The sequence below is a fragment of the Molothrus aeneus genome, chromosome 4 (genome assembly GCF_037042795.1).
Source record: "Molothrus aeneus isolate 106 chromosome 4, BPBGC_Maene_1.0, whole genome shotgun sequence".
NCBI lineage: Eukaryota > Metazoa > Chordata > Aves > Passeriformes > Icteridae > Molothrus > Molothrus aeneus.
Genome location: NC_089649.1, coordinates 5,116,925 through 5,142,546, shown reverse-complemented (window position 1 = coordinate 5,142,546; position 25,622 = coordinate 5,116,925). Strand labels below are relative to the sequence as shown.

Below are 25,622 nucleotides of genomic sequence, written 5' to 3'. Positions count from 1 at the left end.
GACTTCAGCATATTCAAAAAAGACTGTTTATTCAGTAAATCAAAATATGGGATTTCAGTTTATTTTGTCAGATATTCACAGTCAAAGTTTAAATTTTGCTGAAATTTTGAGGCAGAAGATCATGTTCCAGAAATTTTATTATGCCATTGAGCTCATCTGATCAATCCAGTAATACTTGCTTTAATTCATGTTGTCTGCCATACACTGAAGCGAGATGGAGTTGACCTGGGTGTTCATCAGGCAGCTGTAGGAGCTTTTTACCAGCTTTGGCTTGCATCCTCTCAAGTTTCCCCTGAAGTAATTAGAGTACAAGTTCTTTTCTTGGCTTTTTTAGCATTGTTTTTTGGACAGGTTCTCTGGTATTCATATGGGAATGAGATTTATTTTTTATTTCTCTTCCTACCCAGCTGCCTCAGGCCCTGTGAACAGTGCTGAAATCTTGCATTCTAGGAAGGCATTTTCCCCTGAAATTCCCACTTGGACACTCAGGTTAGAGTCTGCTGCTTCGGGCGAGCAAGGTGCTCAGACAGACAGACTGAGAGACTGACAGATAGCCATGTTCTGCTGAAGCAACGTGCACAGCTGGGTGTGTGGGGAGTAGGGTGGAAAAGCACGATAAACCCCCCCTATGGCATATATTCCTATTTCCTTCATCATTCTAGAGCGAGTATTTTTTGGGATATAATTTGTCGGAACATCTGGATTTCTTTGGCTGCCATTAACTGCTGCCTTTTTTGGATTGTGGAGTCTGTCTCAGGGATTTTTGAATAGTGGCATTGCAGTAACTAGCCTGAGGTATTTGCATCTGGGAACACAAGTCCCCATTGGCTGGTGCATGTAAATGAAGAGCCAAAAGAGCTGAGGAATGCTCCATCTGTAGCTTGCTGACAGAAGCCAGAATTTGCCTTTTGTGAATTTTATTTCACAGTGGAAGAAAGCTGGGAAGAGGAGGCATCACAAGCACTTTGAAGGGTATTTTTACTCTTCAAATTTTGCAGATGGTTCCCAGTATAAAACAGACTTCAAAGGCATCATTCCTGGAAATTATTATGGGGAAGAGGCAAGGCTAACTGGCTGTCTGTGCCAGTCAGCACTCATCCCTGTGGGGGCCTGGGGTGGGTGAGTGTCCCTGTCACAGTTACACACTTTGCAGCTGTGTTTGAGCCCCTGCAATGCCTGAGGGTGTTCCTCCATGGGTGCAAAGGGTGCACTGGAGGCACAGTGCAGAGTTCATATTGTACTGGGAGCTGTTCAGGAGGGGGATGATGATGAGCTCCCCGTGCAACACAAGAAGGTTTAGCTGGGTGCAGCAGTGCACAGCTTTTTCCCCTCCCCAAAAAGCAATGTTCTGCAGCAACTGCTACTGGCAGGGTATACGTACCCCAAATTTCAATAAAGAGCAAATTAATTGCGAGTAACAGAACATCTATTTTTCATGATGCTGAGACTCAAATGTTAATTATCTCTAATTTATAGAGGCCATTTCTCTTTGTCACTTTTAATCTGTTGCATAACCTTACATGACAGAGCTTTCTCTGCAGAAGAAATGCTGTTTCAAATTGGTTAAAAAATTGAATCCAGTCTCATGCTGTGTGCTATGTTAAGAAGGTAAATAAACTCTTCCTTCTATTTTTTCATTGCATACACTAAAAACATATTAAAATTATTTAGATTTATGTGGCTAGATTTGACAGCTTTTTCTTGCTTCCAATAACTACATGAGATAAATCAATCTGAGGACTTGGCCTTCATGGGTTATTTATTTACTCTATGAAAGTAAATAACTGTGGAATAGAATAGACCTGAATATGGGGAGGTGGTTACAAGTGTGTTCCAAAGAGGTGTTTTTCAGCCCTGTGATTTTCAGGTTTTTTTGCAACTTACTGAGGAACAAGCTGTGTTTGTGATCTTCATGCTTTGTGGGGGAAAGGCCGATAACAGGAGCTGCCTTTTTTTTGCTCTTTGCACATCTTAGTTGTGTTGGGTGATCTGCAGACCAAGTGCCAGCAGCTGAAGCTCTGATCCATACCGAGCTGGGCCCTGTTGTCCCCACTGTGTAAACTGTGCTTGGAATCTGAGCTACACTGGGTGCTTGTATGGATAGGGCTGGTGTCATTTTGCATCGAGGCACAGTGCAAAGTGGTGCAGCTCTACCATGGCTGGCCATTATGCTGAGTTAATAAGCTTTGCTGGATCAGATCTGACTCTATGCTGCATGCCCCAAAGCACTCATAATGTATGGATCTTTTCTGTCACTTGAAGTTCCAGCTTCCATGTGGATGCTGCAGAGTTGGTATGTTTTTTGTGGTGTGCTCAGTACAGAGAGAGTTCCTAAGTAATCTGTTCTCTTTGAACTGTGAGGTTTTCTAAGGCAATTCTGATCAAATGCTCAAGCTGTAAAAATAGACAAACAAAACTGTATTTCTAATCACACACTCAAAATTTTGTGGTTTTCTGCTCATTATTCATACATCAAGTTATGTACCTACATAAGCTGTTAAATTCTGTTAACCTCAGTCTTTGCTTGGGGGATCTTGTGATTTTTCTCTTGTGCCATGTGTTCTCTAGAAAGCACACAAAGATGCAGCCTACACAGAGAAAGACACTGAGCTGTAGAGATATCTGAAAGAAAAGCAATTTATGAAGATTCCTAGAGACTGAGAAGTATTTTCTGTTATCCTCACATTACATCTTGAGGAGTGTGCCTAGAGGTAGCACACACTGTCAGTGCTGCCCAATGAATGGCCTCGACTCCACGCTCTGCAAGAGAGTCACATTCCAACCCTGCCTATGGAAAGGATGCACATAGTCCTGTCCTTCTGTTTGACCTTTTCAGAGAAGTAAACAGATGAAACTGCCAGTTGCTATACAGCAAGTAATAGGGGCATACATATTTTCCCTACTATCTGTAGTAGGAAATATATATATATATATATATATGTACACACACACATATATATATTAATATTTTGTAAGTTTAAACTAATTAATATATAATAAAAATCATACAGTTATTATAAAATGTTGCAGTAATTGGATATAGCTTCTATTCCCTTTATTAGTTTTCATCTTTAATCAAGTTTTAACATTTATTAGTTTCTCTACCTATCAGGTTTTCCACTGGAACTGTAAAATCCCGCAATACCATGTGCATGTCCATTTGGAAAAGATTTTCTCTTTTGTTTTGTATGGAGTGTTGGAAATAATTGTGCACTGAAGGCTGGAAAATTATTGTATTGGTATTGTCCTCCATTAAATAAGCCCTTATCTGACAAAGTATTGATGGAAGTGTTTTACTTTGCTGACTACAATATGTTGATTGAAATGATGCCTCAGGTTTTAGCTTTTTTATTTTTCAGTTTCTGTACTGCTTTAGTGTGTAGTTCTGAGCTTCATATTAGGGGATAGTAAGCTCTTTTCACAGAGTAGGTAGACGAAACAATTCCTTCTCTAGTTGGGAACCACGGACAACCGATCCAAATTTCAGGCCCAAGAGCACAAACAATGGTGGAATGAAGAGAGAAAACCAAGAAAGATGGGACTTCATAACCTCAAGCTGTAATTGGACAGCTAACTCCAATATGCCTATGGGCCAGAACTTTAAAAAGTGACAGACCCCGTGACCAGCTGTCCATTTTGTGACCATTTTGAGTTCACCAGGGGTGTAGCCCTGGCTGCGCTCTTGTGCTCCCCAAGGTGGATCTATTGAGGCCTTTTAATAAATCCCTACTTTATTCTTTAACTCTGTCTAGCCTCTGTCCAAGGTCAGCCTCCACAAGGCATCAGTTCTGGTGACAGCAAAGGGACAGAAGGCATCTGGAAAACCCCCTGGACCAGAGCTAGAGGAAAATCCAGCTCCTGCCCCACCACTCTTGCATCAGAGCTATTTAGCAAATTGTTAATCTATATGATGAAAATAAATAGCTGGTAAATGTAAAATATCTTTCAAAAAATAATTTGCTGCATGTACTGGAATGGGTTCTGTCCTGTAAAAGCTGATGGATGTTGTTGCAGAACCCCATAACAATTTTGGCATTTTAGGCTCACCCAGCACAAATACATGAAGCTGCAATTTCTTTGACTGAGAAATTCCAAGAAATCGTAACTCCTGGACTCTAATGGGTGGTGGTGCTGGCTGGCTGGCTGGCAGGCAGTGGTGGTGAGGATGGGGCTGACTCCCTATAACAGCTGCCTGTGAAGCTGTATGGCTGTGTTAGCAGAGTTCAGTGTTCTTTTCCCTGTGGGAGCAGAATGGTGCAGATGGTCACCATCCCAGAGCACCTCCAGGTTAATGCATGTGGATGTTGTGTTCCCCTATGACTTCAGTTTTACTGAAGTTGGGAATGCTTTCCTGGAAGGTGCTTTATTGAAGGAATGCAAGTAAATCTTTCAGCGACTGCTTTCAGTAGTCTCTTTTATCTTGCCTTGCCTAACCTTGCCTGATGGGTGTACTTAGTTATTGTGAGATGCCAGGATTGTACAGCAATGATGGCAGAAGAGTGCATTTGAGCAGCCAACAGCAGTGAGTACTGGAAGTCACTGGAAGCCCCTGTTGATTTGATGGAATAAATCCACAGTAACCAAGAGAAGGATCTAGCATTATTTGTTTATGAAATTTGAGTGCATTCTGAACGTGGCCTTTGATTGTCAACTGAAATGCAAAGGCCTTAATTAAAGGCAGGCACAAAAGATTCGGTAATGATAGTGAATAAATCTTCTGTACTTTGATACTGTGTGAGAATGTGGCTCAGCGTGCTGCAAATGACTGAAAGAAATGTTCCTTTTAATCACACAAAACTGTCTTCTACTAAAGGACAGTTCATTAAAGCTGAATTTAGCGTCTATGCCTAGAGAAATTTGATCATGTGTCTGTGACAAATGCATTCCTCATTGCATATTGTTCTGTATGAGATTTAAAGGAAAGTAAGCCCTATCATGAGTGCCCACTGTTGTCCACTGTTGTTCTTCCTGGTTCAGCAAGCTGTGGTCTGTAGCGGTGAGGTGAGGTGGTCAGTGCCACTACCTGCCCTGCAAGCGTCCTGTCGTGGTTTAAGGCTGGCACAATGCTAGTGCCCCCATGAAAATACGTTCTCCCTGGTTTCTGCTGTGAGATGTGACCAGGAATAAGCAAAGCAGGCCCCCACTTAGAAATAAAGAAAAGAAAACTTTGTTAAGTGAACTACAACTCTAAGTAAAAAGAAACACACAGGGAAAATGAAAACCTTCTGAAAACATTTCCTCCTCCCCCCACCAAATTTCCAATACATCCATCCCCCAAATCACCAACTCTCGGTCCATCACCGCCCTTTAGATAATCAATTCTCAGATCATCAGGAGGAGAGGAGTCCTTCTTGTGCCATAGGCTTCCCCTGGAAACACAGTTGATACCTCTTGTGTTTCCTGTCTGGAGAACATTTGCCATCGTGACCTCTTCCTTCCATGCCCAGTGCTCTCACCACTGCACATGGACCAGAGCTGCTTCTAGGGTTCCCCTTTTAAGGATGCTTGGTCCAGTTCTAAAAAGAGCACAATCTCACCTTTGGGGCACCTGTCCCCCCCAAATTTCACCCCCTGGGGCCGAGGGGTACCAACACTGAACCCTCTTGGCTCTGAGCCATTGCCTCCCCCTGGATGCAGTCTCTGTGTCACAAGGAACATGGTTCTGTCCACGGCTATGCAAGAAAAGTCCAGCTAAAGCCACTCCATCATCTCTTCCCACCTAAGAGTCTTCTCTACTCTTCCGCATCTTTCACTTGCACGAACCTCCGTCATACTTTACTATTTCTTCCTCTATTTCATCTCTATCTCTCTTCTAGGGAGGTTCATGTTCTGCAAAGTTTGCATTGACCAAAAAAGGGTTAAAAGCTCCCACAAGCAGCTGGACCCACCTTCTTGCTGCACCCCCCCTTCTTCTCACAAGCACAGGCTGTACTCTCTCTCTGTCTCTCTTGGGGTGGCTGCCTGATGCCTCCTGGTGCTTCTCCCACCCTTCCATCCTCGGGGCCTCTTCACCTCCCCTCTCTGTCCCAGGCCCGGCCTACCTCACCCGGCCGCATGGGTGCCCCTCCCTCACCCAGCCGCAGCAGCTGGGCCGGGGCGGGGATCTGAACTCTTTCCCCGACGGAACCCAAGGGGCTTCTCACACGAGTGCTCTGCTTTTTAGTTAATTAACCCCAGTGTTCTTAGAGGCGTATCCATGTCCTCAGTAGCCCCACCAGGTGCTAATATTCAAATCTGAGCACCTATTGGCCTGACCACTTCATGTCCCAGAGATTTACTTCCTCTCAAACCACGTCAGACCTCAGAGGGAGAGCGTTTGGGCAGGCACACGACGTTCACACCCTCAAGCACACCACAGCTAGCAGGGAGGCGAGACATGGGAGCATCTCCTGTATGGGGTTCCAGTGAGGGTTATTATGGTCCGGCACTGAAGGGGTCCAGGGACAGAAGTCAGCAGACAGTGGAGGGTCCAGGATATAAATATACAAAGGAGAGGGTGAAGCAAAGCATCAGGGCCCATCAGCTGAGGGCATAGGTGCACTACAAACAGCAGGAGCCAAAAGGCAGTGCCAGGGTGGACAGGCAGGGTTACATGAACCAACGGGGAAACACTGGGGAGTAGGGAATATTCTAGAACAAGACCACATAGGGGTAAAAGGGGTAGGGACAGCCAATGGGGACTACACAACTGGGGTAAGCTGGCCCAGTGCTGCAGAGCACTTTGGCAGAAGCCTTCTGTCTCCCCCTCCCCTATGGGGGATGCCCGCAGCCTGTGGTGCATGCCTCCGGGGCATTGGCACTGCCCTTTCCCCAGCAGGTTCACAGGCCTCCACGGTGCTGTAAAAAGGTAACTGTATTATTCTACAAACAGACTCACAGGAATGGATAAATGTCAAAAACTTTGCTGCATTTAGTCTAGGTCACAAGCTGTCTTTCTTGCGTGCCTTTGTGATCTCTTCTTGTCTGGGGAGGTAAAGCAGTAGTGTGTGCTATTCCCGGGAAGTATGGTCTTACCCCGGTTGTAAATGAACTCCCCACTCAGAGGTTTGCATTCTGCACAGGAAAACCTAGAGCAAATAATGAGAAAACTGAAACTCTTACAGAGTAGTGGACATTTGGGAATAAAATCTGACTTTCTGTTTGCATTTTTATTTTATAGTTGTTCTAGATGGGGCCGGGGGGGAAAAGTTGATTTATGACACGATTTTAAAAAGTGTGGCAGTTTGTTTAATCAAGAAGTGCACTGGGAGGATATTTGACCTTTCAAATCCTCTGTATTTATCTCCATTTTTTCTCTTCCATTTTGTGGACTGGGACTAGAACTGACTTGTTTCTTATGTTTTATAAGTTTTTATGAGCTGACTTTATGTTTATAATGAGGCCTGTGAGAACATGCCATAATGATCCCCCAGTAATGGCAGCATTCAGAGAGTTTGTTCAGGAACTCAACCAACAGACAACCTGATAGTGTTCAGACTGTACCACCCATGTATGTGTTTACATACACACATGTGGCTTCTCTTTTAATAAATGTCAAGTAGTAAAACTGTTTCTAAAATTACGTAGATTTGCACACACGTGGATCAAGGCATTAGATTTAATTTTAAACAAAATATATTTTGGGAAGAAGAGAGGTACAGTCTAATGTCAGTCCCACCAAAAACAGAGTTACATTTGGCTGTCCAGCTACTTGTTATAAAGGGGTTAAAAACAAATGAAAACAAACAAACATAGCTGAACCAAAAAGTACTGCAAAATGCAACAGAATTTTTTTCTCTATTTTAAATCCATTTGAAATTCAGGAATATGCTTTTATTATATGGAAGACTCCAGGTTAGGCAGGTGTTGCCATCCCTTTCTACGCCTGTGTTGGGTCAGAAAAGCTGAAATACGTTCTCCTGAATTGACATTTTATCTAGCAAAAGAAGGAATTAATATTCTTTGATTCTAAATTAATGTTGAATTTCCTCGATTTCAGTATATGTAAAAGAAACTTTAACTTTCTCTTGCCGTGAAATACAACTTAGTATCATATAAAAACACGTACACTTTTAAAAATATTTGCTGAACTGCTGTTGGGTTACAAACACATAAGTAAATTATGAAAAAGAATGTTAATTCTTACATTATTAGTTTATTTCTCTTGAATAAATAGCCCTAATAATAATTAGAAAATATAAATACCTCACTTGTTGGGCCAGATGTCACTTCTTTGAGGCTGGCACGTAGAACAGCTTTTTAGCATCTTAAAATGACACAGCATTTTTGGTTTGGTGTTGATACTCCATCTTTCTTTTAAGAAACAGATTGCTCTAAGTTATTTCCTCAGCTTTAAAAGGGAGAGATGACTATCACCAACAAGAAAATGTCAGTAATTTCTTTTTCATTCAGGGCTTGAAGCATTTAAAGGTTAATTTCAGATAAAAAAATATCATTATTGAACATGTTATACTAGTTTTCTGTAGATTGCCAAATGCTTTGGAGTTGCTAATGTATTAGTGTGGAAAATCTAAATGTAAAATTGCATCCATATGAGGGCTCCCACAGATTTCTAAAGTATGCTGTCCCTTACTAAATTAATTATAGCATTTTTTACTATCTCCAGGCTTTTGTGGAGAAAGCGATGTTCTCACTGTAGGAAATCAAGGGATAAGAGCTGACTGAGAAAAGCTGTGGTTCTGCTTTGTCAAGTCTTTGTGGTAGCCTTTATATTGGTGCTTTATAACAACGTGTATTTAGAATAACAGAGAGACAATTAAGTTATCTTTGCGTTAAAGGAGTGTTTCTTTTTGTGCACTAAGTTGCAGCTAGAATAGAAGAATTGAGGGTCACTTTTGAGGGCATGGAAAAAAACGAGTCTTTTCTAGAGAGATTTACAAAATGAGTTTGAGTTATACTTGGAAATCAAGCTAAAATTTGCTCTTGGGGAGTGACTCTCTGTTATTTAGGCTAGGTAATCAAATAGGTGTGCATGCTCAGTGTATTCTCCCTTGTGCATTGCTTTTAACAGCAAATCATTCCAAAGGGCTGGTTTTGGCCCAAGCAGGCCATCAGGGATGTCACAGAGGTTTTCCTATACATTTTCTATCTAATTTTTGCTGTTTAATCAGTTGTCTGTTCTCAACCACCACTCAACAATAAAATTATGGAGACACTGAAGACGCACCCACACACCAACCTGTACTATAGTTTGGGAATACAGAAAAGGAAGTCAGATTATCCCATGCTTGCTCTTGTGAAATGAAGGCAACTGAGTACAGGGGTAGCTCCACCTTGCTGAAAATACAGGGAGAACAGGAGGTCCCATGTGGGGGAGAATATAGAGGCTTTCCTTCTCTGAATGCCTACAAACATCTCTCACCTCAGAGATGCTTAGCAAGTGTCTGAAGGAAGCAGGGTCATACAGTGAGACTGTGGATCAGGATTTCTGCTGCAGATCAGCTGGCAAAGGCAAGTACTTTCTTGGAGAAAATACTTCTCGATGCACTGTGCTCTTTTCACTTGAGGCTGCAAGTTTTGTTTCCAGATAACACCTCTAGATGAAGTATTCTGTCACTCAAGTTGCAGCAAAGAAATCTCCTTTTAGAAAAAGAAGTACTGAACACAGCTTTTCTCCCTTTAGAGACTCAGGAGAGATCAGAATGATAAAAGGACAGTGGTAAGAGACTTTCTTAATGGGAACCAGCAAATATCATGCTTAAATTACTAGTTGTTATAAATTATTTATATGTATATAGCTCCATTTAAATTTATCTCCAAAATGTCAAAAATACGAGGAAGGAAAGGCCATGAACACTTCTTTCATTCTAATTTGGAAAGCAGCAACAAAAAATATAATGATTTTCTCTTTTTTTTCCCCTCCCTTCTCTCAGGTCCGCACCAGTGTCCTACCTGATCACAAGGAACCAAGAGCAGATGTTGGGGTAAGCAATTATTTTCAGTAATTAATTTTATTTTTCCATCTCATTGGCAGGCACAAACACTCAGTGCTCAACAGGAGCTGAAAAGCTTTTTTAATAGCAAAAGTTTTTGGTTAAATGAATAAAATAATCGCGGCAGGAGCTGTAGTCTCATGGATCGATGTAATCCCGTTCACTGAAGCTATCCTGAGACAAGCACAACCATGTAGAGTCCTTGCTAATATCATACAGGCAGTCTGGATGAGATTGAGAGTCTGGGATGGCATTGGCCTCCAGAAGCCTAGGCTGTCCCCTTCTGCTCTTAGTGTGCAGGGTGTCAAACATTCTGCACCAGGAGTTGCCTTTGGTTTGTGTTGTCAGAAGTTAAACTGGCAGCATACAGAGGACTCATTTTTATGTGTAGATCTACAGAGCATTTGACAAAGGTATTGGGAAGTAATTTTCTGAGAGGGCTAAAACCTCGCAGATAATATAGACTCCTGGTGGGGGTGGGAAAGGTTGGTCCTGCTAGAGCTGAATAAAAGAACCAAGACCACCTGGTGCAGGTGTCAGATCTGTCTGCAAACATGTAAAATACCTGGAGGTTTAAATTTTTTAGCCTAAGGTGTTGACTTTTCTGCCTTACTAGGGCTTCCTTGGCATAGTATTCAAGACTTCAGCTAGTGTTTGAAAAACCTGTAGCTTGGCAGCAAGTTCAATCTTAGTGAAATAATCGATGTGTTTTAGCTTTCCATATAGCTATTATAGAGACGTTTCTCTTTGGCTAGTTGAGATTATTCATCAAACTACTCAAGGCAGGTATCTTAAGGTTTATTGTTGTGTCTAGAACACTAGCAAAATTCCAGAGGAACGTTACTCTGCAATTAGCATTACAGCACTAATTTTGTTTAAAGCCTAGTTTTGAAGCCTTTCCAAGTGATGTGGGCAAAGTTAAATTGGTTTGTAGACTGCCAGTTCAGGCCCCAGAGTGGACTATTGGTATCTAAATCAGTATAGAAAAAGTATTCTTCAGTTTGATATTAGACCCCTTGAACATTAGCATAACTCTCTTAATTTGGGTCATGGGATCATTTAAAATTTTAGTTGATTTTGCACATAGCTCTGTGTTGTCAAGCAAAGTATTTCTTTTTTTCTAAATAAGCATAAAAATATGAAACAGAGAACTAAGCAGAACATTTTAAGCCAATAAATTCATTCACCTTTAATTTCATGACACAGGAGAAGTAGATCTGACACTCAGACATGTTTAGTGGGTACAATGACCAAAGCTCTTTGACTTTATGAGAGAGCAGTGTAGTTGTCTCTTGGCCCTGGTCGCTTGAGGATTCTGACTTACGATTCTTAAATATATTTATGGTTCTATTTTGCTGCAGAAAGAAGCCCCAGGTGACCAAACCTTATATCAGTTTCATTCCAAACACCCCTCTTCCCCTTTCCAAACGGCCAGGTTTCAAATACAAACACCCAAATGTCATGAAATGCCGGAATAAAGGCTGCTGTAGAGACACAGTGCTGTGGAATGCATTCTTACAGTATGAAGAAGGATATGCTCTTGGAGGAAGAGAAATAATCTGGGCTAAATGTGTGACCACAGAGTTTTAGTGCAGAAACACTCTCATGTTGGTTCATCTAAAGGAAGACAGAACCATTTGTGTGCTCACCCCAGCAAGGCCGTGCATCACCATGTGTTGCACCTGGATGTCTTTTTTGTAGAAGTGCCTTTCATTTTGGCATTGAAAGCTAACTGTGATCTTTGCTTGTGTGGCTGTATTATTTTTCTTCCTTTCTTCCTGTTCATCACTTCCCAAATCCAATGTTTTTCCAGCCTTCCCTAGACTCTCAATTTGTGTCTTTTTTCCTTTGTTACCTATGTGCTGCTTAGGAAATGTAAGCCTGTGCCATTGGTGGGAACAAGCCATACCTCATGACTCAGTTTTACTAAACTGCAGACCTGCACTTTGCAGTTTACTAACTGCACTGTTGGTGCTTGCCTAATTTCAGAATTGGTTTTTGAGCTGTACGTTGTATATGGAAGAAAACTTATCTTAGTGTAGAGCTTTATTGTTTGCCTTCAAACACTCAACATCCTGCTGGCTTTCCTGAAAGAAAGCAGGCTGAAGGGGTTTTTTTAACCAGAGGAAGTAACTCTTCTCAGCAGTGACAAATTCTTTTCTGTTTTCCTTGAAGATAACATGGCTCTCTGTAGGCAGCCTCTGTTGACTCAGAGCAGCTCGATTCTTCTTTCATTTGTGTATCCAAGAATGTATATAATTTAGCCTGGAATTCTAATTTGCCATTCCAACAGTAAACTTAGTGTTATGTAATAAAAACCAAACTTTGTGCCCTTCTTATTGTTTTATTGCAAAAAATTAAACATTGTTCTCTTGTATATTTGAAAGATAAATTGATAGAAGATGGCTGTTAGTTTCTTGCCCATTGTTTCCAAGGCAAGAATACTACTGCTGGCCAAGTTGATGAAATGGGATTTCAGCAGGATATGAGCAGAGGTTAAAAAATAGTCAAAGTGCAAAAGAAGATTTAACCCTTTTTTTCCTCTTTGTATTTTTTTTATGTGTGAAGAGTGATTTTTATAGAAGAAAAAGACACAGTGGTGTAGCCTAATTTAACTTTAGGCATTCTAGTTGCATTACCACATTTCTATGCAATTTTAGTGCAGTGAATAGGTTCACCTTACAATGGAAATAGAGGAAAACACTACTTAAAATATTGCCAAGAACTAGAGAAATAAAACATTTCTATTAATAAACTTGTGCTGAACTCAATTTAAGAATGCCTTCCTAGCATATACATTCATATTTTGAATACATGGATGGTAGTGCCAATGGCTTGAGGAAAAACCATAACAAGAACAACTTTGGTAAAACACTGAAAACTTAGCACTTCTTGTAATCCAGAAATTAGAAAAATAGGAAGAAATAGATGCAAACTGCAAGTACTTGTCCTGAATGAAAATCTTCCTGTGGCTGTACATCTTACAAGCTGTTATTTTGTCAGGTTGTTAGACTGTTCTTAATGGAAAAGACAAAGGTTCCTGCCCATAAAACCAAAGTTTTTAACAGTTTACTGATAATCATGCTGCACAAAACAATTCTAGAGGATTAAGTATCAAACTCTTATATTGAAATGCAATATTTTTCTTAGCACCAAAGAAAGATTTTCAAGTGTGAGACCAAAAGCAGTAACAAAACCGAATGAATATGTTATCTTTTCTTTCTGCTTCGATTTGCAGCGAAGCTTCCTGGGCTGTGCAACTTTTAGAGTAGGTGATCTGGTAAAGTCAAAGGAGCAACACTTGACCCTTACCCTCAGGTAAGTGTTTCCCTCTGTTGTAAATCGTGGTTTTTCTAATTACCAACCTTTGGCATTTCTCATCCAAAGAATGGCAACAAAGATAGGGAAGGGTCTGCGGCACTAGAGGAACGGCTGAGGGAGCTGGCAGTGTTTATCCTGGAGAAAAGGCGGCTCAGTGGAGACCCTATCACCCTCTACAATTAACTGAAAGGAGATGTTGTGAAGTGTGGGTTGGTCTCTTCTCCCAAGAGGTAGCAAGTAAGAGGACAAGTGAAAGTGGCGCCAAGTTGAGGCACCAGGTGAGGTTTAGATTGGATATCATGAAAAAAGTTCTTCACATGAGGGTCTATCAAGCACTGGAACAGGCTGCCCAGGGAAGAGGGTGGTCACCATCCCTGGAGCTATTTATAAGACATGTAGATGTGGCCCTGAGGAACATGGTTAAATGGTGGACTTGGCAGTGCTGGATTTCTGGTTGGACTCAATGCTCTTAAAGGTCTTTTCCAGCCTATACAGTTCTATGATTGCTGTTTGACTGTGTTGTAAACTCCGTGTTCCGTCAGGTATATTAGATGACAACTTGAAGTGCTTCTAATTCTGCCATGTACAAATGCATAATTAAAAACCAGAATGAAATATCAACCCTATAACCTGGAGCTTCCCAGGTGCCAGATTAGTAAAGGTCATTTTATACTATGATAACCTATGGAAGAATTGCAGAGAACTTGGCATAGGGAATATTCATTCAGAGTTTCCTTTAGAAAGGAGCATAAGATTCTCAGTTTTGTTTGGTGTGTGTGGTTTAAAGAATTAGCAATGTACAGTTTTTTTTAGGCATGTTTAAAGAAGGTGGTCCTAATTATTGAAGGTGTCTCCCATGTGAAAATGCTTGTGGTCTCCTAAACTTATTGTTATATACAGCCATAGTGAAATTGTAGGGGGGTGTGACATAGAACTCTAATCAGTGACAGAGTACAGAGCTGCAGAAGGGTCAGAGACAATGTTCAAAACCTAGGGCTGGGCTGAGCAGATACATCTTAAAGCTGTGCACTGAAGAGAAAAGAAAAATCATTTATCACCCCTGATACTGTCTTGCATGGCTTAAGAAAAATGAAGATACTGTTCAAAACCTGTGAAGGTGAGGGGCAACCTTTTAGACAGTGATTTTCAGAATAAATTCATTGGACTTTATATAGTGCAGGGCTTTTGTTGAGCTGATTTTTGCAAGTACAGTGGAGGCTTATTTGGGACTACTGGCAAGGTACAGTAAAACCTCACAGAGCTACTGCTCAAACTCCGTGTGTTTGCAAAGGCAGCGTTTTGGGAGGAAAGAAGCTGTGCCTGGGAGAACTGAGACACCAGGATATGTTATGCCTGTGATGTCGTACATAGGTGCTGTGAGAAAGCTGTGTTACATTTGTTACCCTGAGCACAGGAAGACAGCCTTAATTTGGTTTCAGGAACACAGTGATGACCCATTCAGAGATTTTTAGGAATGGAACCTTCTTGAAGTATTTTGGCACCTGCTTTCCTCTTTCAACAAGATTAGTTGTATATGAGTGTGTAGTTTGCAAGGCAAACTTAACAAAATACTTTGATTTTAATTTCTCCCAAACAGAAAATGCCACGCCTGACAAGAAGATAACTTTGTCTAACAAAAAAATTCAATTAGATAAAATGTGAACTGACTGTTCCCTATGGGAATCGATGGCTAGGTAAATGAATTCCAGCTTAGTGATTGTAACAATCTATTCTTACAGGAATTCAAGTTGTCTTTGGCTCTTTGGGATAAATTTTGTTTCCCTAACTGGCATATTGAAAATTTGATCTGAAAGATTGTCTCCAAACGGTGGCACAGTAATTGACAGAATGGAAAGCTTCAGTTTCAGAGTAAATATTTTGTATCTCAGCCATCCAATTTATAATGAAAAAGTTAAGATGGAAAACTTGTAAGAAATAGATGAAAAATTTGGTTTTAATTAATATTTTTAGTCTTGGTTGTCCTCTTTGTTCAGCTAACACTAAAAGACAAATATACCAATTAAATTAATTTGCAGACACATTAAATGGTAGGGTTTAGTCAGTTGGATATTTTTTCAAGAAAAACATCCTAACCTTTCAAAAGTGGGATTGTTTTCTGATTGTGACTGTTGAGCAGCAGAAAGTCAGTAGAAATTATCCACATTTCTTTGATGGCTTGCTTTCCTCTAATCACCCTGTGGTATTAGTACCTCTCAGGAGGATAGAGGATATATCAAGGGACTTGTCAGAGCATGAAATTCTGTTTAATTCCTGTTGATATTCTTTGGATAGGAGTTTATCAGGGCATGCCTGTGACTGAGATAGTCCACTGTTAGATTTAAAGTGGAGATTTAAGGGCCCAGAAATAGCTCTGTGGTGTGCCCCGTAAAGATTGGTGTAATCATAGAATCTGCTTAATTTTTAACTGAGTTTTCTTTTTGTTTTCCTTTTTTTTAGTTATGTTTTTCCATTGTCTTTCTGAGGTACAATGTAACAATATAAAAGTGTTTTCAAAGGAACATTCTTGTATTTTTCTGTTGTTTTGTGGTGAGCTGGCATGTGTCTACAAGTTCTTACTGTTGACATGCTGAGCTCTACTTTTCTGTTTTCCTGCCATTGTGCCCTCATAGTGATTAGGGACACAAGTTACAAAACCTCTGCAAAAGAAGTTTTTATTTTGATTGTCTTTTCTTCTCCATTGTTCTTTCTCCTCCAAAGGTGTCCTAAACTGGGGGCTGAATGTTTCTGGTAGATCTGTGCACCTGTAGCTAATCATCAAAACACAGAAAGGCTGATTTGTAGAATTACTTCAGTGTACACAACACATGTTGGCAGAGGAATTTAGTTACTAGAGATGTGGGATTGCAGTTTCCAATATGGAATTTATAAGAAGAGAGATGTTTTCTATAGGCTTGCGTGTTTCATTTTGCAATGATAATGCAATGTCACTTGCTTCCAGCTTTCTCATACAGTTGTGATGATGAATGGCAAAAAATGGGCTGTTGAATGCAACAAAACCGTTTTTCAGTAGGAGAACATTTCTTAATATTGACTATAAGATATAGTGTGTCTGATGAAAAAAATAAAATCATGCGTTTTTTTTCCTTTCTAAATAGGAGATAGGTAGACTGGCTGCCAATTTAGCAATAAAAGCAGATTTTATTTTAGAAGATTTAATTTTTAAGTTTAGAGGATCTTTTACCATGCCTTTCTGTTAAGAACAGCATAATATGCTGGGGGTTTTGGTTTGTTTTGTTTTTTCTTAGTTGAGCTCTATGGCTTTTTGCCAAGAGCTAGCAATCAGCGCTTCCATTAGCCCCTTTCCCTGTGGTGGTAGTTTGCCTGTTACCAGGAAGGGCCTCTTTGGCTTGGGCAATTTTGATATGATTTTCACTTAGTTACACGTAAGAAGCAGCAAAGGAAAAAGACAATAGTGCTGTCTTGTGTTCTCTGCAAAAATAAGGTGCATCTGTCTGACATGCTTCTCGTAAGACACTGACAAAAGTGTGAGCAGGGTACGTCACTGTGAAACCGGGGTGGTGTCAGTACCGCTCTGATCCTTTGGCCTCTGTGACAAGGAGCTCCATAGCAGTGGAGCTAAACAAAGATGGACTAAGAGGGAGGGCATCAATTACACAGATGTCTTGGTTTTACAAGACAGGTGTCTGCTAGGGAAGGCAGAAAAGCCTCCCTTGGAATGGAGAGTGTAAACCCCCTCCCTCCGAATTATTAGAATTTTGAAATTAAGGGGCTCTCGGGCAAAGATATGGGAGTAGGAATAACAGTTCTCTACTAGTGTGCGTAATAAAGCAAACAAACAGCAACAACCACGGCATCAGCAGTAACAGAAGCAGGAACCCGGTGCCGGCCTCGGGCTGCGGCGCGCTCCGCTCCGGGGCAGTTCCGGGCACGGCCGGCAGGGGCGCTGGCGGCTCCCGCTGCGCGGGGCGGGCGCGGGGATCCCCGCGGGGCCGCAGGGGGCGCTGTGGCGCAGCCTCAGGGAGGACGCGGCCATGGCGGCTGGGCCCGGACGGGAGGCGATGGAAGAGCGGCTTTGCTCCACCCTAGAACCCGATCTAGCGCAGCCGATCTAGCAGGGCTCTCAGAAGCAGCAGGCTGTAACAGCACGATGAGCAGAAATCCCGGGGCAGTGGGTGAGAATGTCTCAAAACTCTACGGCAATAACTGGAACCTGCGGCGTGTCCTGGCAGGGCAGGGGGATGTGGGGCCCAGTAACAGAAATGTTCCTGCTGGGTTATGGTGGTGGCAGTGAACTCCTTCCCCAAGTCACAGGTCAGACCGTCCTCCCACAAAGCCCAGCAGTGAGAGAGAGGCTGCCCCCAACTCCATCTCTTTTTATCTGCCCCCAACTCCATCTCTTTTTATCTGCCCCCAACTCTATTTATTTTTATCTGCCCCCATTCTCGCAGTATCTCTGCCCCCCTCCTCAAACTCCCAAAAACTCAAAGAGTTGCCCCTCCCTGCCCATCTCAGCCACTTAGCTCTGTGTTTCTTAGCAGTTCAATGGAAGAAATTCTACAGTAATAAGGAAAGAACAGAGAAAGCCCAACTCCCAACAACAGATTGTCCGGGAGGTTGTGTCTCTGTATGTCTGTCAGTCACGTACTCTACAGGCTTCTTTAATCATATCTCAGTACTTCAGCTCTTGGACAATATCTCTTTTTCTAGCTATCTAATTTTAGTTGTCATCTTTTCATTAATCTTGGACAGGACTAAACTTTCTTTAAAGAAAGGAGATAAACCTAGCTATTTTTGCCAAAAACTCCTCCTAATTTCCCACCCTCCTAACAGCTTGTAGTTCACTGGGTCATAAAACATGTAACTGCACTTTGGTAGTAGTAATATTCTCAAAGTTTAACTAACTAGAGAGAATTGGAAAGCTGCACAGTAATTTCTGCAGTCATTTATGTACTTAGCATAACTTCCCTAGCAAATGATGACTACAAAATGTTATATATTTAGCTGCCTTTCCCTAGTAAAATTCCATAGTTATTTGTCTACAACTAGTTGTACTTGGTCTCCCTCCTGAAATTGTTTCTTGGCTGCTTCATGTTGTATCATCCACCTCAGGAAGCTGGTGAACAACAGCTTGACTTTATAAGTCAGGTGATTCTCCAATAGAGTTGAGGTGAAATGTGTTCTGACATGAAACTTAATCAACTATACATTGAAATAATGAGAACAGAAGGAACTGAGCATTGCAAAATTTTGTTTATTTATCTTAGAATGCAACAGAATTTTATTTACAGTGGACTTGTTTAAAACCAGTATTGATTACTGTAATAGGCTTCACTGTGAATTCACAGATAAACATTTTTCTGTAAGTACGGTACTTTTGTGCTTGGATATATCAAAATATATTATACCAGCAGAGAAATTAATATTATGACAATCTATAGGTTAGCCTTTGCTAATTGCATTTATTGTGTATTATATACTGGAGAAAGGGGCTGCCTGCCGGACTCAGTCATGCAGTTTGCTTTTCAGGCAGTCATTTTGTCTTTTATAATTAACACTGCCATGCAGATGTGAAGTCTGCTTCCTTTTTTTCTTTGTGTTATGGAATATTTTTCTCTTTTTTTGGATGAAAGGTGTATGGCCATAGGAACCAATTAGCAGGCGTAAATTTGCATATTCAGCATGTAGTAATGAGACTTGATGAAGTCACTATTGGAGGCAAACGACTGCTGTTCTCAGTCCATCTTGTTCACTTACTTTTCCATCACTAGCTTGTTACCTTTTTTCTCTCTGGATGCCTTGGTCAACATTTTATGGCCAGAAGTAGTAAGGTGGGCACAAATTCCTGCTGCTCATGGTGTTACTGGCTGTCTCCTTCCCTCACATTTGAGGGAACTAATACTGACCTGGGGATCCTTCAGGACTTGGGATAGTAGAGAAATCTATTTCAAATGCAGGTGCTCTGCTGACAGGTATCAGATGATTGCTGATCCTTGTGCCAGGGTGCTAAAAAATAGCAGCAAATTTCCAGCTCCATGAGCCAGGTGGATTTTGTCCCATGTATGGGCTTCTTATGTTGATACTGATTTTATTCTCTTGGCAATATCCCCCATCCCAACTCACCCTAAGTAGGTTGTCAAGGTGCAGTCTTTTGCTTTGTGGGGATATAGTGTCTCCTCACTCATCACTGAAAGCAGTTTGATGCAGGGTCATCTTCACTGCACCATGTGAGTGCAGAGTGTCCTTCTCAGCTTTATTGAACTACAGCAAATAAGCTGATCTCATTCTAATGCATTATGAATATCCTAAAACCAGTTAATTCTTTATCTGATGCTGTGTTAAATGGGGTGTATATGTGAGGTTTTTTTCATCTCTGCAGGCAAAGGACATGAAGTGTGTACATAACGTGTGTGTGTGCGCTCAATACTGTTAGTGCAAAGTAAAATTATACAGGGTTTTATCCTACTAAAGTATGATCACTAAGCTTTTCTTATTTTTCCCACTGCATCACTTCCGATTCCCTTTTAAAATTTTCTTTCAAATGAAATTTTAATCTCATGATATTGCTGGAAAGTTTAAAATGCATGTTTTCAAGTAGCTGAACGCTGTCAAGCACTGCTGCTGTTTTAAAATCACATTCTGACACTGCTCACAGCAGTTTTGCCCTGGGCATTTGTAGAGCTCTTTGTTGATTTGTATGCCTGTAGCATTCAGAAGAAACTTTGGTTTTGGGATTTGTTGGTTTTGTTGTTGTTGGCTTTTTTGTTAATTGTGTCTTCATATTTCTGTGTGGGGAGATAGGAACTGGAGAAGGAAGTGCAGCTACAATGCAACAAGTGCCACTGTTTAGTTTTATTGTGTTGCATTACCTTCTCTAACAGGTAACACATATAACAGGTTGTAATATTAAATATGTGTTAGACCAGAACAGGAGTGATTCTGAGAAGAAAATAATAATAAAAAAAATATAAAAGTGAAGTTAGAGCAGTCACTGTTTTTAAACCCATACAAAATACATATTGCTCCTCATGCAGGCAAACAGTGCAATGCTCACTGTCATACTGAGGCCAAGCTTTTAATAATAGCACCAAGGGAAATATTGAGGATTCTAAAGAACAAGAGACAAGGATGAGAAAGTGTAGTTAGCATTTCCATTTTACTGGAGCAACAGGCCTTGTTGGCTTGGATCAGTTTATTCGCTTGACGCTTTGATCAGAACACCTTAAGCTGCTGAAAAATGTTCAGTCTTATAACCACACACTTTGGCTTTTAAAGAGATGTGATTTGCTGACATCTGCTGTATTCCCTTTCTGCTTGGGAATGCTGCAGTGCTTTTGTTGACAGAGCCCAGTTTGGGTGCTGGTTGGACACAAGAAGGAGAAGAGAAGTCAAACCACCAGGCTGTAGCAACTCAGGGGAAAGTTCTTCATTCAGAAGGCCCTTTCAAAATTATTACATATTTCTGCTCATAAGCACAATTTGGACACTGAACCCTTACTACTTTTCTTCTGGGTACTTTTTAAATTAATATAGGCTTCTTCAATTGCAAAACTATCTGGAACTGGTTCATTTTTAATAGTCTCTTTATTGTCAGTAATTAACTTGGCTTAGAGCAGATGAAGTTTTTCACATGTAAAATATGAAGAATTATGTTTATTTTGCAAGGTTTTACAGAAGACCAGATTTGTATAGTTGCAAGATGAGTGGATTCTACTGAGTGCATAGTAAAGCCTAATGGTTTTCAAGGAAAATAATTATTTAATTTGAAAGCTTGGGGGTAACTATTTTTTGAGATTCTACTGTAGGAGTTGAACTTGTTTACCCTAATGGGTCCCTTTCAACTCAGCATATTCAATAATTCTGTGGTTTTATGATTTTATGACATTGAACTTTCTATGTATTCTTTTTTCCTGATTCATCACTCTTCATTTCCACTGCTCAGAAAATACACAGTATTGCCTCACACACATTTGTTTTGATTCTCCTTCCTCGCTGTGTTTTTGTAATTGTGCTGAACTTAGTCTCATCATTTCCTTTTTGTCTATTTTTGCTTGGTGCCTTTTGTTACCCTTTCCTCATTATTATGAAACTATCAGTTACTCTTCTTTCCTTCCTTTCCAAAAAAAAAATCTAGCTGTTCAGAATAAGCCAGGGGAGATCAACTTGGTGCTGTGCTGCCAGTGCAAGCTGAAAAAGCATTTGGTATCTTTCAGGAGTTTAAACCCTTGTTTCTTCCAAAAGGTGGTCAACGATGCTCTTCTCTTGGTGATGTACATCTGAATTGTTATTTGTTTTTGATTAATTGAAAGTAAACTATTCATGGGGATGATAATAAAGGAATTCACCTGTAACTATACTATCATTCCCATATAGTTCAAGAAATGGGATGGATTCTGAATAATTTCTCTGTGGAGGGATTACAAAGGGAAACGTGATACTCAGATCAGTTTCCCTGTTTTGGTTTTGCAGGGATTTTATTCATACACCATGTCCTTTCTTTGCAGGTTGTTAGGAAGCAAAGCCAGGTACTCTGCATTGGGATTGCAGATCCTAAGTGGAATATTGGTGCAGTGTTACAGCCCTTTATCCAATGGTCCACAAAGAGGATAAGGTCTAGAATGAAAACTTGGCAGTGATTCATGCACCATTTCTAGCACTTACCTGTCCTCAGTTTTGTGATGAAAACTGTGATTGTTCTGAAGAAGTTTGCCTCATTGTTATTAACATTTGGTTTGTGATGGTAAATAACCAGCTCAGTAACGGTGACTCCACTTTACAGAATGAAGAGGGCACTAAATATTTACTGATGTTATTCTAATTGAAAGAATTTGATGCTGCAAGTGACCCAGTGTCATGGGTTGGTTTTTTTTTTCCAGAACATCTGATGGTGGAAAGACAGTTGGTACCATTGAAGTCAATCTTATGAAGATGGGAGAGCTAGATGAGGGGGAAACAGACCACATCACAGCAGATACTCAGGATCAAAAGGTAGAGACTCAGTTTATTGCACAAAGTTAATTAGAATGATCTGTTGTACCAGATGTCTAAAATACTAATTACCAAATTGGGTTATGAACTTAAAACAAAATTTCTGGAGAAAGTACTGTGTAAACTTATCTCCCTCAACAAAAAAAAAACCCAAATTCATGAAAATGATGTACAGAGTAATATTCTAACCTGAGTTTCCTAGGCTCTTTCCTTCTTGAAGAAAAAAATAGCTTATTTTTATCTCGACTGAATATATTTGATCACTTCTGATAAAAGCTGTCCAGAGAGATGCCATAAATACAGCTTCTTTTTCCCTGGGATAGCTGCTCTGGTTTCTGCCCTTGAAGTCCTGTTTATGTTGATTTTTATGTGCCATCTGTGCCCCCAATACTGAAAAGCTGGGAAGAATGATAGACAGGCAAAGCAAAGAAGAGGTAAATTGCCTTGCAAAGGGGCAGGTTCATCATCTGCATTCAATGGGAGCACTTTTTGCAGCCCTAATACGACAGTTTACTGCTTAACACTATGGTGTATTCTGTTCTTCCTGAGTAAAAGGAAATATTGCTACAGGCAATGCAGTATTTTTTTGTTTGGAAGTTACATATAAGACTATTTTTTGAGCAGAGGACATTATTTTCAATATCTTTTCTGCATAGCAGAATCAATCTGCTTTTGTGTCAAATTCTGAGGGTAAATTTCACACTTTTTTTTTCACTGCATTGAACTTCAGTGCCTTTTTAAAACAGTAGATGATTGTGACCAGTTCCAAAAAGCCAACAAATGCTGTGAAATCTGCCTGATTTCACAAAGCTGTGCTGTAGAACTTGCACAATATTGGCAACATGAGCTGTTTTTTCAGCCTTTTCTTTTATTTTGCTTTTCTTCCACTGCAAAATGTGGAATGAGACTCCTTGCAGTTATTGGAGATGTAGTTAATGAGCTCTGTTGGGCCTGGGGGACACGGAAGGCTTTAACAGCATCTTTCTAGGGGTTCCTAATACTTGTAAAGAGAGACCAGACTCATGACCAATGTATTTTCTGTGGTCTTTAAAGGAGTCCTTGGTTTGTACAAATCAGTTGCAACACAGTCTTGGTTTATAGGTTGATAGTGAGGATGCACTTGTGAGAATGATGAGTCATTGAATTAGTAAAAAATAAATAAGTTTTGAACTGGGTTTGCTCAGTTTTAGATGAACTACATGCAGGGATTGCTCACACAAGAGGAAGGTGATGGTTAAATTCATTTTCAGATATCGCCTGGTAGAGGATACATCATGTGTTGCTCTCTGCCTTGAGTTCTCCACTGAGCTTCTAGGAGCTGGGGAAGCCCTAGGAACAGAGCTCCCTATGATCTTTGGAGACTCCCATTTGTTTTCTGGATGGGGGTAGGAGGAGCATTACAAGTATTATGTGCAGGGGTACACTGCTTGATTTTTCCATGAACTTTTTATACTTTCATGCACTAATCTTATCAAAGCAATATTCCAATTCACTTGTATAACAAATTACTTGAATCACAAAATCTGAGCACATTTTAAGGACTTCTTTGTGCTTCCTGCTTTTCCCTTGTTTAAAAATTAATGAAGTCTGTTCTTGCACTGTGCATGTGAAAACTGCTTTGTCTAAAGAAACCTCTTTGAAAGCACAGAACTTGTCAAAAATGGTTTTAAACTAAAGTGCCTAATTTTTATAATAAAGTAAATAAATAAATAATAATATTTTTATTGTTAAACTAAACTATTACTATCTCTCAACATTTCTGCCATAATACTGGTTGGAAACATTTCTGTTTTCTTATGGAACAGCTGATCATATTTTTTCATTATCTTGGCTGTAATTCTGATTGTGTTACAGTATCTTGGAACAGAAATATAAAGATAAAAATGTAAATTATAAGTAAGACTTTGGAGGTTTATATTATTATCACTCATGGTTTTCAGCCTACCTTTTATAAACTGCCATGGGTTTATCTCAGACCCCCTGAATGTGTCACATTTGTGGTTGTATTTCTTTTGCAGTGTGCACTGGTTCGTGAGTGTACAGCCACTGAAGGCATAAGTGGGAAAGACAACCTGCCTTCCTTAAATGCAGGTAAGAATTCCAATATCTGTAAGAGACAGCTCTGGCAACTCTATGGCTGGTCCTGAAGAAATCACACAGATTTGTGGCAGAGCTCATAAATGTCTCTTCAAATGCTGCATAGATGTTTAAGTTCAATATGTTAGTGTTCTATACATGTTTGGCGTTATCATTTCACTGAGAGATTTGAATAAATGGGTGTCAATTGCGCTTTCTGAAGCAGTGCTGAAATCTCCATCTCCTGCATCTTTACTGTTCAGTGATTTTCAGTGACTGAAAATCAGACTGTCAGTGACTTCCATGGGCATGGAATTAACATCATGAGCTTCTGTCATGTCGTTGCATGGCATTCTGTAAAATAATTATGCATTATTTGCAAGTGAATACCCAGGACAATCAATCTCTCTCATAACAGATGAAGTGGCAGTTTCAGATTGATCTGGAAACTATCTGTCCTAGAACGAAGGGAGCTGTTGGCAAGGCAGTCTCAATTCTAGGTCAACTTGGGTTTGAGTGCATGGTGTTAAACTAGATCTGTTTTTCTTTCATTATGCTGAGAAATATTACATGCTGATATGCTGCGCCATAAAACTTTTATTAGCCCAGGTTTATTAATCTCTATTACTCTGCAATAACAATGTCACAAATAAGTTATGTGGGTCATCTAAAACCACAGCACTGTCAAGAATTCTGTGTTTGCTGCATACAGTTGAGGAGGAATGTTACCAAACTTTTACAACTTTTTAAAATCTTTCCTGAAACTTTTTCCTCTGACTTCTCTGATATGGAAGACTTTCTGAATCAGCTTTGCAGTCTGAAGGAAGCACTAAAAACTGCCAAAAATTAAGTTCTTCCATATATGTGTGAATATTGTATTTTTTTTCTGTGAGTTGTTGAGATTAGATCAGAATCAGAAAAAGTATGTTCTAGAGAAATACCATCTATTTTCACCAATTCAAAGTGAGAAAGATGTTAATTGAGAATTTCTGAATGTACTGGAACTACATCTGGCTCCAGAAATTCCTGAACTGGAAATAGCTGGGGGCACGGAGGGTATCTTGTGTCTCCAGGTATATATTTATGGCTTTTCTTGGACACAAGATACAGAGGCCAGTGGAAGGATTTGATCTAACCCAGTGCAGTTCTTTGATTCTGATTCTGTATGTCATCCAGATGAGTGAGACTTGAAGAAATGACATTTCTGTCAGAGAACAATACCGATTCACAACTGATTTTTTTTTTATTTGTTGCCTCCGTTGTATAGGTTTGATTGGGTTTTTTTGTTGACTTCTTTTGTGTAGAAAAATGCTGTAGGTTGTGCAT

The 25,622-nt window shown here is 40.2% G+C and overlaps 1 protein-coding gene across 5 annotated transcripts in view; it reads left to right on the top strand.

Annotated features, from left to right (window-relative positions):
* The window catches only part of INPP4B (inositol polyphosphate-4-phosphatase type II B), a 291,680-nt gene that overhangs the window by 161,353 nt on the left and 104,705 nt on the right, over positions 1 to 25,622 (top strand). For 4 of the 5 annotated variants that reach the window (XM_066549472.1, XM_066549473.1, XM_066549475.1 and 1 more), the window contains exons 6-9: positions 9,873 to 9,923; positions 13,171 to 13,250; positions 22,109 to 22,220; positions 24,239 to 24,311. In XM_066549472.1, coding sequence (XP_066405569.1) covers positions 9,873 to 9,923; positions 13,171 to 13,250; positions 22,109 to 22,220; positions 24,239 to 24,311 — 316 coding nt within the window. The remainder of the gene's footprint in view (positions 1 to 9,872; positions 9,924 to 13,170; positions 13,251 to 22,108; positions 22,221 to 24,238; positions 24,312 to 25,622) is intronic. The other variant, XM_066549476.1, reaches the window with a different exon arrangement.